The 12861-nt window shown below is 39.1% G+C and overlaps 1 protein-coding gene across 7 annotated transcripts in view; it reads right to left on the reverse strand.

Moving 5' to 3' along the window:
• ABCD3 (ATP binding cassette subfamily D member 3) overlaps positions 1 to 12861 on the reverse strand; it is an 85712-nt gene that overhangs the window by 1782 nt on the left and 71069 nt on the right. For all 7 annotated transcript variants that reach the window (XM_039460793.2, XM_010343838.3, XM_003933284.4 and 4 more), the window contains 2 exons: positions 5211 to 5315; positions 1647 to 1703 (listed from right to left, as the gene is read on the reverse strand). In XM_039460793.2, coding sequence (XP_039316727.1) covers positions 1647 to 1703; positions 5211 to 5315 — 162 coding nt within the window. The remainder of the gene's footprint in view (positions 1 to 1646; positions 1704 to 5210; positions 5316 to 12861) is intronic.

A 12861-nucleotide genomic window follows, 5' to 3' on the forward strand; every position in this document is an offset into this window, starting at 1 on the left:
GCTGCCAGTGGGATAAACTGTGTTAAATGCAAGACTGTTCCATAGGTTAGTCTTTATTGCTTCCTGTAGCCTGATTACTTAATCAGCTTGGAATCTCTAACTTAAGGCTTTTTATTTGTTTTTAATTTAGTAGAGGAGAAAAAGAGCTATAGAAAGTGCCTATATATCCTAACTTCTAAAGACACAACAGCAGTTACAAAGCCTTCTGTTTTTATTTAGGGGCTTATTTTCAGAAAGCTTTCTGAGTTTCCATTTTCTGTATTACTATTTCTCAGCTATCCTGCCTCTCACATTCTAGCTATGTTCCTCTCCTTCACATGATCACTGGCCTGATGAGTATTTTGCTACTTGTCTATACGTCCGAAAGAAGAGGAAGGGGGAAACTCAAATACTCTCAATTCCTCTCAATGTTCTATGGCTATAATACTTAAGAACTTCTGAGAAAACACAAAGGCTTGGTTATATTTTAAATGGCTTTGATTTCTAGTTATTCAATTTCCTGTTCATGAAAAATTGACAAATTATAATATGCCATAATAAAAGCTATCTTTAAAAGTCACATAGTTATACAGAATTTCATTGAATTTTATTAAGTACTTTCATACAGGCTACCTCTCTAATTTTCATGGTAATCTAAGAGATAGGCAGGTAAGGATCAATAACTTCATTATACAAAGGAAGCAACTGAGGCTAGAAACGCTGCTGCCTGAACCCAGGCTCCCTGACTTCAAATCCTGTGCTCTTCTTTTTATCACTCGTAGACTATCATCTACATCCTAAAGTCCTGAAGGTAAAGACTGTAATTAATTTACATCCATCATGACACTTAGCTCAGTATCTGGCAAAAAAAAGTACTTAATCAAGTATGTATTTTGTGGGACAAGATACGCTTACCATTGTTCTAACTTTTCTGAACCCCTTGTTTTTACCTAAAATTTCTGTATCATTTAGGAAGGGAAAAAATGAAAAAAAAAAAAAAAAAAGGAAAGAAGAAAGGAAGGAAGGAAGAAAGGAAGGGAGGGAGGGAGGAGGAAAAAAATAAAGAGAATTAAACAGGGTTTGCTTTCAGGTTTTGAGCATTTTACATTAAGAGGTGAAAAGAAGTGCCACAGTGAGAATGGTACTGCTGAAGCCCCAGAATAAATAATGCATCTGTACCAATGCAAGCCTCACTAGAATATCTCTGTAAATTATAGTTACTGCCTCAGGAATCCTACCTACTACAGTGCATTGAGAAGCACAGCTGATATTATTCAATCTTCCCCCTTATAATCCTAACCTCTACTAAAAAATGCCCCTAATTTTTTTTTGCCATCTTATTCTTCTGAAGACTTTTTCTCCTCTGTTACTACTAGGTAAGAAAAAGTTTACTTCAACGTATTTGTGATAAGACTATGCAAATTTTAGTAAGTTACTATTAACAGACAACAGTCACTTATAAAACTGGAGAAAAATTGTTATACTATTGTTTCCAAAACTGACAACTATAATATTTAAGAAAATATTTTTTTTATAAAACCACTTTTTCTCCTTAAGACATATGTTTAAGGGAATACAAACCATAAAATCTAAAACCATATTCACCTGAATTCATATTTTAAAGAAAATAAAGTTTCACTGTACCATTCAGTGAAAGAAATACAAACCTCATGATGTTTCCAAAGAGATTTCCTATGTGACACAGTGAAGAGAGTGATGCCGACCTAATACAAAGAAAATGATTTAGGTTTGTATCAATAACCGAATCACAAATTAAACTAGTCCATGTACTTTAAGCTGTTAAGAGGACTGCCTTCGGTGACTAAAGTTAAAAAGCAAAGTCAATGAGAAAAAATTCACAACTGATGGCAAATGTTTACAGCAATGGAAAGTACTGGCCATCAACCACATAATTAATAAAAACTACCAGGTACTGGCATTAGGTATATTATTTCGTTTTGGGCAAAAAAACGTATCTCCTAGCATGTTTCCTGTTTTTTTGTGTGAAAAATACATGGGAGGAATATAAGAAGGATAAAAACAGCCAACGGTCAAAATCAGGAAAAATTATATCAGTATAACATTGCTGACAGCCAACTTGCTTCTCAAATACAGGGTCATAATCGTCTACTGTGAACTATTGTTACGGAATGTGTCTTGGAATTCAGCTTTTGAAAATGTATTATTTAACACCTCCAGAGGGTTCTGAGGCAGAATTTTGTAATTAAACACATGTTTCTGTAGCAACACATATGGACACTGAAATCAAGTGAGACAAATAGAGTTTAAATATCTTTTGTTAGCTCAGACAAGGTTTTACCCAGTGAGCTTGCTACAAAATTATGAAAAGTGTTTTGAATTTAAGTGTTCTCGGGATTTCAGATTGTGAATATGTATTTATAAATCTGTACTTCAGACTTAAGAAAAAAAACATTAATAGATACAGCTGTAGTTGCTCTGGATCAGTGGTTCTCAACCAAGGTGGGGAGGACGGTGACATTTGTCCCTCAGGGGGACATTTGGCAATGACTAGAGGCATTTTTATTGTCACAACTGAAAGCACCACTGGCATCTAACGGTAGAGGCCAGGGATGCTGCTAAGCATTCTCCAGTGCACAGGAACCCCCAGCCCTGCCCAACTAGGAATTACCAGTCAAAAGATCAATAGTGCCAAGACCAAGAAACCCCACTTTGGGTCACTGTTCCTCCACGTCGATCACTCGAGGCTGGCAAACGCAAGTCTAAGGCATCTGGGAAATTCCTGCCATGGTTTCTTAATTTTATTTTCATTTTGATAATTTTTAAAAGATAATTTTAAGTATATTCTGGATCATTTTTACCAAGAGATTTAAGTGCCTAAGTTTGTATTTTTACATCTCTGATTGCCAAGGTGATATAATACAAAACTTCGAATGTGTAATAGATTTGGCTGCACTGTGAAAAGGTTCCCAAATTGGTTAGGAATTGCATAATAAAATAAGCATGTTATCAGTATTGATAAAACATGTATTTCAAACATACCACACTTTTCTGATTTTTCAAAGCTCATTTCAGATATTATTTCTCTGCTCATGATTCTACAATAATTGGATCAGATATCTACTTAATGCACACATTCTTTCTATGAGAATATAAAGAATATATAAATTATATAAATCGAAATACAAAAACAAATGCAAAATAATAAAATTTGAACCTCTGATTCTATTTTTCCATAATTAAATCCCAAACCACTGATTTAGTTCCATCTAAACGGTATCATAGGTCTCTTTAATGTTGAAAATTTGAAACTGTATCTAAGTTTTCTCTGTATTTAATTTGTAAGTTTAAATTAGTTTTGTAGTTGTAAAAGAGCTCTAGGCTTAAGCAGTTAACGCCTCATTTCATGTTTACACATGTTTAAGTTCTATTACAGTAATTTAAATTATCTATGAGAGCCCATAATGGAACTAATGTTTTATGGAACTTATACACTCCTATGTGAGGACTTCAAGTCTATAGCTAGAACATATGAGGAAATCACGGGGTCGAAATCACCAGTGAAGGGCCGCTATGTCAGTGAATCAATGGCACATTACATGGTTTTACGTATATGAGAATATCATAAACCTCGCTAAAACCTATAAATTTGAAAACCAAAATGAACAAACATATAAATATTATATATTACCAAGACAAATTCAAGAATAGAAAATCAATCATTAACAAGATAAAATCAGTAGTTAAAATCTTTCTACAAACAACAGCAAATTTATTCTTTTATCATCACACCAGTGCTTCTCAAACTTTAATGTGCCTTTGAATCATCTCAGAATTTTATTAAAATGCAGATTCTGGTTTAGCAGGGCTTGAAATTCTGCATTTCTAACAAACCCCCAAGTAATACTGCTGCTGCTGAACATGAGCACCCTTTGAAGAGGAGGGATTCATATTATATATACTCAATATGACTTTTTTTATTTATTGAGAACCCCTAAGGAATATATACAAAATGTTAAAAATTGGCTGGTCACAGTGGCTCATGCCTGTAATCCCAGCACTTTGGGAAGCTGAGGTAAGTGGATCATGAGGTCAGGAATTCGAGACCAGCCTGACCAGCATGGTGAAACCCCATCTCTACTAAAAATACAAAAATTAGCTAAGTGTGGTGGCGTGTGCCTGTAATCCCAGCTACTCAAGAGACTGAGACAGGAGAATCACTCGAGCCCAGGAGGCAGAGGTTGCAGTGAGCAGAGACCGTGCCACTGCACTCTAGCCTGGGCGACAGAGCGAGACTTCGTCTCAAAAAAAAAAAAAGTTAAAAAAACTTCATCTACCTCATTTACTTATACAGAAACTATAAAACAGCTAGGATATACTACACTTGTTCCAAAATTTAACCATGGTATAGATGTTGGTAACAATTTCTCAAAGAAAGAAAACTGATACTATTGAATAATTAAAGAATGAAACCAATAAAGACAGCCTCAGACTTGGCTACTAAAAGCAGCTTTGGTAAAATATTGCTCAGGCTAGAAAATAAAACCGATAAATTTAAAATTGCCAAATAATTATCATGGAGTTTTACTCATTAAAAAACCTGATGATTAGGTAAAACTAATGGAATAAATTAAGAAAAGATCAGTTTATTAACTCTAAGTAATGAGGTAATGGGCCAGATGTGATGGATATTGTTTTATATCTCATTTATATAAAACAATATATTTAAATCTGTTTCTATATATAAAGAGACTCATATACAGAATGTATTTATAATTCTTTTTCTTTTACTCATATGTTTTAAATCTTTATTAAAACAAGAAATCCTGGTGTGGTGGCTCACGCCTGTAATCCTAGCACTTTGGGAGGCTGAGGCAGGCAGATTGCCTGAGGTCAGGAGTTCAAGACCAGCCTGGCCAACATGGTGAAACCCTGTCTCTACTAAAACTACAAAAATTAGCTGGGCATGGTGCAAGGCACCTGTAATCCCAGCTACTCAGGAGGCTGAAGCAGGAGAATCGCTTGAACCCAGAAGGCAGAGGTTGCAGTGAGCTGAGATCATGCCATTGCACTCCAGGTTGGATGACAAGAGTGAGACTTCAAAAAAACAAAAACAAAAACAGAAAACAAGAAATCTTTTGATAGAAATTTTGTTACTTAGTGACTTGGAATCTTCTCTTTGGAGAGATGTGGACACACGATACACTAGGAAGGAGGCCAGGGCCCGTCAAACCGAGCACCTGCACACTTACCTTCCGACAATGACTGTAAATGTAGCCTTCCACGTCGACACTAACCGCACTTGTGCATTCATCCAAAATGGCAAACTGGGGTTTATGATAAAATAACCTTGCCATCTGAAGGATAAAAAAAAATATTTTGTGTAAAACACAGGCAGAACTAAAATAAGCCAAACAAATTTATGTTAAATATGCATTTGCAGTCTTGTAAAGCAAAAGTATAAAAATTATTCTAAACTCAAAAAATCTACTTCCCAGAAACAGAAACAATATAAACATAATTGTTTTCACTGTCATCCTGAACAAAGAGAAAAATGTACTTCATGGGAAATATTAATTGCTCAGAGTAAAACAAAAAGCTTAAGACTGATGAGAGAGGGAGTTTCAAACTAGTTTAAAGAAAGCTCACTAAACAAGTAAGATTCGAGAGGGCAGATTTTAACCAAATCTCAGAATTGAGACTAGATTACTTTGATGCAAAAAGGTCTCTATGTAAAATATTATGTTGCTTAAGTGTTGGTACCAATTAATATTCTCACCAATAATTTTTTATTGTACCTGTTTTATATCCCCATTGTCAGTTCTGGGTATGCTCAATTTTTTTTTTAGGCCGATGCTAATTTTATAAATGAAAATTAACACCAAAATTATAGCTTACATTTCTTTAACTATCAGGAATGAGGAACATTTCCCCATATTTACACTCCTGTGTATTTTATTTTCTGGGGATTGTTTATGCTGATCTTTTGTGTAACAGATATTCCAGTTATTGGCATCTGCCCCTGACAAGATCTTCCTGTTTAAGACCAATGGACACTTTTCTGTCCTTAATTTGTCTTCCCTGCAACATTCTACCCAGAAGACCACTCCATCCTTTTGAGAAAATGACAGTGAAACCGTGCACCTAAGTTTCCTCCACTTCCGAGGACCATTTCTCAATTTCTAGCACTTTCTTTTCCACTTGACCATTAAATACAGGAGCTCCTCAGGGTTAATTTCTAGGCCACCTTCTCTTTTTCCTGTATTCTATCTCTCAGTGATCTCATCCAATCTTAATTTCAAATACCATTTACATTCTATAAACTTGCAATATGCATCTCTCACTCATATTTTTCTAATTTCCAGATATATAAAAATTTTGTGCCAGGTGTGATGGATCATGCCTGTAATTCTAGCACTCTGGGAGGCCAAGGCCGGCAGAATGCCTGAGATCAGGAGTTCCAGACCAGTCTGACCAACAGGGAGAAATCCCATCTCTACCAAAAATATGAATTAGCTGGGCGTGGTGGTGCATGCCTGTAATTCCAGCTACTGCGGAGGCTGAGGCAGAAGAATGGCTTGAACCTGGGAGGTGGAGGTTGCGGTGAGCTGAGATTGCACCACTGCATGCCAGCCTGTGCAACAAGAGTGAAGTCAGTTTCAAAAAAAAAAAAAAAAAAAAAAATTCAGCCAGGCAGAGTGGCTCAAATCTATAATCCCAGCACTTTGTGAGGCTGTGACAGGGGCATTACTAGAGGTCAGGAGTTTGAACCCAGCCCAGGCAACACAGGGAAACCGCATCTCTACTCAAAAAAAAAAAAAAAAAAATAGCCAGGCATATGGTGGTGTTCACTTGTGGTTCCAACTACTCAGGAGGCTAAGACAGGAGGGCTTGAGCCCAGCAGGTCAAGGCTGTAGTGAGCTATGATCAGGCCACTGCACTCCGGCCTGGCTGAAACAGTAAGATGCTGTCTCAGAAAATAAAAATTTAAAATTTAAACATTTAAAAAATTAAAAATAAAATTCCTATTTGACTTTCTACTTGGGTATCTCACAGGACTCTCAAACTTTAAAAGTCTAAAAGGCAAATGTAATTTCTAGATTTTCCCTCTAAAATCCATTCCCTTCCCTAATCTTGAACATTTCAGCCAATGAGACTATCAAACAGTTGTGCCAGCTAGAAAGCCAGGAGTGCTTCCTAGTCAGGTCCTTCCCTTCTCATCCTCCCTTTCACTCTCCCATCGCCGTTTTTAGAATGAACTAAAAAGCCCATTCAAGTAAGAAGTGTGAAGTTTCAAGTTCACCCATTTTTCCTCATCTCCAGAAACATGCCCTTAGTCCAGAGCACCCTCATCTCCTGTCTGGATGACTCTAAGTAACCTCCTGCCACCCCTGCTGCTCCTCTCCAGTCCACTCTCCATGTAACCAGAGAGCATCTTTCACACTCGTCAATCAGAGAACTTCACTCTTTGGCTTAAAACACTTCAACAACTTCCCATTTCACTTAAAATACAATTCAAACTCCTTACCATGGTCTACAAGACCTGCACAATCTTATTCCTACTCACGCTCTAACCTCAACATTCTAGCCAACACCACCTCCTCTCAACTGCTTAGGAACAAGATGTCTTATGCCTTACAGGCTTAGCACACGTCACTCTTACCTTGGGTCTCAAATGCTTTTCTCTGCTCCTTAGAGCTTTCAAATTTCTGCTTATAATGTCATCTTCTCAGGCAAACCTACCTTCGTCCCTAGCCACAATCCTAGTGGGTCCTTTCTGTAACACCTCTGAAGCACTTCATATATTGTGAATTGTATATGCGTTGTCTACCTGCCTAAGCTATAAGATTCACAAAAGCTGGGGTGGAGTGCAGTGGCTCATGCCTATAATCCCAGCACTTTGGGAGGTTGAGGAAGACCAATCACTTGAGGCCAGGAGTTCGAGACCAGCCTGGCCAACATGGTGAAACCTTGTATCTATTAAAAATACAAAAATTAGCCAGCCATGGTGGTGCATGCCTGTAGTCCCAGCTACCTGGGAGGCTGAGGAATGAGAACCACTTGTACCCGAGAGGAGGAGGTTGCAGTGAGCTAAGACTGTGCCACTGCACTCCAGCCTGCGTAACACAGTAAGACTGTCTCAAAAAAAAAAAAAAAAAAAAAAATTAGAAAAGCAGAGACTGTTTTAATCACTACTATGTACTTAATACTTATATATGGGTAGCACTCAAATATCCAATAAATGAATGACTACAACAGCTTTCTACCCATTTGTATGAGGTAAGGAAGGGGAGGCAGCAAGCATAGACTCTGAAGAAGTTCAACTGTGCAGAAAATGAAAGGTACAGACCATAGAGAAGCTTTGACTAACGCAGAGTTTGCTTTTTAGATGAAAGAGACCTGAAAAATGTCTTTCCTCAAGAGAAGGACTAGAAGGGGTTAAATGTAGGTGAGGGCTGGGGAAGGGCATGTAACTGAAGGAAAAGGATGTGACAGAGTCAGAGGACAGAGGGTCCATAAACACAGATGGTGATATTAGCCTTTCTCAAGAAGGATGACATACCCTCCAGAGACAGTTAAGCAGGGAGGTCAGGACAGAGTGGTGCACAGTTAATTAAGAGGAATGGTTATCTGAGGGCATTCCACCAATGCCTCTCCTCTCTGCTCCCAAAAGACTCTCTGCATACCTTCATCACCATGCTTATCATATGACATGGACATTGTCTCATCATCATCATCTCTCTCTCTCTCTTTCTCTCTCTCCCCCACTAGCTGCCAGCTACTTAATGCCACAATACAAGAAAGCTGTAAAGCAGGAGTGTCCCATCTTTTTGTTTCCCTGGGCCACACTGGAAGAAGAAATGTCTTGGGCTACACATAAAATACACTAACACTAATGATATTTGAGTTTAAAAAAAAAAAATCACACACAGAAAAATATTATAATGTTTTAAGAAGGTTTATGAATTTGTGTTGGGTTGCATTCAAAGCTGTCCTGGGTTGCATGCGTCTGTGAGCCGCAGGTTGGACAAGCTTGTTGTAAAGTGAATAAGTATATGCACACTGCACCCATACTGCTTGCCTAAGCTTGACAAAGCCCCACCCCCCAGCAGTTTTAACATTTACTAGCTGTCTTTGTTTGGCCAGCTACTGAACTGCACAAAAGTTCAATTTCCTCTATAAAATGGGGCATTCTGGCCAGGCATGGTGACTCAGCCTGCAATCCCAGCACACTGGGAGGTCGAGGCAGGCAGATCACTTGAGGTCAGGAGCTCGAGACCAGCCCGGCTAACATGATGAAACCCCATCTCTACTAAAAAAAAAAAAAAATACAAAAATTAGCCAGGCATGGTGGTGGGTGCCTGTAATCCCAGTTACTTGGGAGGCTGAGGCAGGAGAATCTCTTAAACTTGGGAGGCAGAGGTTACAGTGAGCTGAGATCCTGCCACTACACTCCAGGCTGGCTGACAGAATGAGACTCTGTCTCAAAAAAAAAAAAGGTTGGGGGGAGAGCATCCCCAGTTCTTACCTAACAGGACTGTTATGAGGATGAAATGAGATCACTGTGTAAGGTGCCAGGCATACTGTCTGTCATCTATCAAGTACTCAGAAAAAATTAGCTGTCATTTAACTGGAATAATAGTCTATCTTTCTTTGAAAAGTAGAAGGTGAATTATTCTGCCAAGTGTAGTGGAGTAAGTAATGGGGTAGAAAACCCAAGATCAGTAGTTTTAAAATGATTGTCAGAAAAATGAGAGAAGGATAAAAGTAAGTAAAATGATTGCTAATCCATGCTGTGAGCCCATCTGATGTTTTTCAGCTGTGCTGAGAAGAGTAGTTAGAGAAGTGCCAAGGCAAACAGCTGGGTTGGGATTTAGGTAAAAAGTGGAAAAGGAAGTTAAGGGGAAGGGATGAACTGTTCATTCCTTAAAAATATATCTTGGCTGGGCATGGTGGCTCACGCCTGTAATCCTAGCACTTTGGGAGGCCAAGGCAGGTGGATCACCTGACATCAGGAGTTCAAAGACCAGCCTGACCAACATGGAGAAACCCCGTATCTACTAAAAATACAAAATTAGCCAGTCATGGTGGTACATGCCTGTAATCCCAGTTACTTGGGAGGCTGAGGCAGGAGAATCGCTTGAACATGGGAGGCGGAGGTTGTGGTGAGCCGAGATTGCACCTTTCATTGCACTCCAGCCTGGGCAAAAAGAGCAAAACTCCATCTCAAAAAAGGAAAGAGAAATAAAAGAAAGAAAGAAATATATCTATGTCTCATCTCCTATGTGCCAGGCTGCGGATCATGAACTCTGTACTGGACAGGAAAGGAAGACAGAGACAGAAAAGTACTGATCAATTGTAAGAAAAGGGATTCCAGAGATATCAGGGAATTTGAGAAAGGGGCATAGCTGCCAATTTCAGGTAAAAAAGATTTACAAAAGTAGATTTAAGAAACACTAAAAATCGGCAGATTAATGCCCTCAAATAGTTGAAAAAAAGAAACACTAAAAATTTTATAACAGTGGTATCTCTGGTAAAGGGGTTTGGCCCAATTTATACTTAAATAAATATTCCACTTTTCTATCATACATAGTTTTTCGTAATTCAAAATAAGAAAACTCATTACTAAGTAGGAAGAGCAAGAAACATGGAGTGAAAAAGGTAACTTTTGGTCAGAAACACAAGATATCCCAACTTGGGACATTAGATGGCGCAACCCTGGCTTATTCACTGTTTCAAGCGGCTAGGCCTTTCAAGTCTGTTTCCCCCCAACTTTCTACTTCGGTAATTTTCAATCCTACCAAAAAACTGAAACGACAGTAGAATGAACACCCATGTACAATCTTTACCTAACTTCACCAACGTTAGTATTTGTGGCATTAGCCTTCTCCTTTCCCTGCTCTGAAACAAAACAACAGTCTCTCTTTTACACATCACATTCAATTCTCCAGACATTCGCTTACGTCTGGAGACACACCCTGCCAATGGCTTGGCCATGCTCCAATTATATAAGCAACAGTGTCACAGGTGAGCTTTCCCCATTTCCGAAACACCTCTATTATGGATCTTTTTTTTTCCTTCTGAGACAGGGTCTTGCACTATTGCCCAGGCTGGAGTGCAGTGGCATGATCTCGGCTCACTGTAACCTCTGCCTCCCAGGTTGAAGGAATTCTCCTGCCTCAGTCTCCCGAGTAGCTGAGACTACAAGCACATGGTACCAAGCTCAGCTGATTGTTTTTGTATTTTTAGTAGAGACAGGGTTTCACCATGTTGGCCAAGCTAGTCTTGAACTCCTGATCTCAGGTGATCCACCTGCCTCGGCCTCCCAAAGTGCTGGGATTACAGGTGTGAGCCACCAAGCCCAGCCTGGATTATCTGTTGTTTTTTGTTTTGTTTTGTTTTTGGTTCTTTTTTGAGACAGAGTCTCACTCTGTTACCCAGGCTGGAGTACAGTGGTGCAATCTCGGCTCACTACAACCTCCGCCTCCCAAGTTCAAATGATTCTCCTGCCTCAGCCTCCCAAGTAGCTGGGATTACAAGTGTGCACCACCACGCCCAGCTGGTTTTCGTATTTTTGGTGGAGATGGGGTTTCACCATGTTGGCCAGGCTAGTCTGGAACTCTTGACCTCAGGTGATCTACCCACCTCAGCCTCCCAGAGTGCTGGGATTATAAGCGTGAGCCACCGCGCCCGGCCTATCATGTGGTTTTTATAAGATTCATCCTCTTAGCTCCACTTACTCTTCCAAGATAACCTCCCAATGCTATAGGCACAGGTCTGAATTCCTAATCTTCCAACAAAAATTATCCCTTCTGTACTTTTATACCACACACACAGAGTTCCTTGGTTGAAGTAAATTCATTATTCATTCTCTGAGTTTCTATCATGTCCATTTGTGAACCATATCCTTCCATTTTCTCTGAAGACAGTACAGAAATTTAAAGTTGTTTTACAGTTCTTGATTTGCAGTTATTTCTATAGTCATCTTCTAAATTCACTCTAGAAATGCCTAATCATCTTAAATTTTCACTCCTTCAGTCTAATTTCCATTTTGAATATAGCCTATATTTCTCTCATTTATGATTTATTCTTCACACTAGATTCATCTCATGTTACAGCACTAGCCAAGCAAGAACCCTATTAGGTTAATATTAACTCCATGTAGAGTGGGTATGATTTTGGAAAAAAATAACCTGCAGAATCAGGGACTCAGAGGTAACAAAAAGAGGGAACATAACCTGAGGATAATGGGTCAGAAATTATGCCATAAACCATTTCTTTTGCTTTCTTTCTTTGGCTATAGTTTTTCTCCAATCTCCGTAAGCCTAATAATCTGCAGGGGAAGAGGAGAATCTCTTGCTTGGATCTATTCAAACTATGGAATATATAGTTTAAAAAAATGACTCCTTATGAAGTTGCCCCTCTTGACAAGGTACTCAACTACCATTCTTTTTTTTTTTTTTTTTTTGAGATGGAGTTTCGCTCTTGTTACCCAGGCTGGAGTGCAATGGCGTGATCTCGGCTCACCGCAACCTCCGCCTCCTGGGTTCAGGCAATTCTCCTGCCGCAGCCTCCCAAGTAGCTGAGATTACAGGCACGTGCCACCATGTCCAGCTAATTTTTTTTTTGTATTTTTAGTAGAGATGGGGTTTCACCATGTTGACCAGGATGGTCTCGATCTCGACCTCGTGATCCACCCGCCTCGGCCTCCCAAAGTGCTGGGATTACAGGCTTGAGCCACCGTGCCCAGCTCAACTACCATTCTTTTTTATTTTTATTTATTTATTTATTTTTAGGATCTCACTCCGTCACCTACCCTGGAGTGCCATGGTGTGTGATCAGAGCCCACTGCAGTCTCAAAATTCTGGGCTCAAGCAATCTTTCTGCCTCCCAGTATCTAGG

The sequence above is a fragment of the Saimiri boliviensis genome, chromosome 11, assembly GCF_048565385.1.
Source record: "Saimiri boliviensis isolate mSaiBol1 chromosome 11, mSaiBol1.pri, whole genome shotgun sequence".
In the NCBI taxonomy this organism is placed as follows: Eukaryota; Metazoa; Chordata; class Mammalia; order Primates; family Cebidae; genus Saimiri; species Saimiri boliviensis.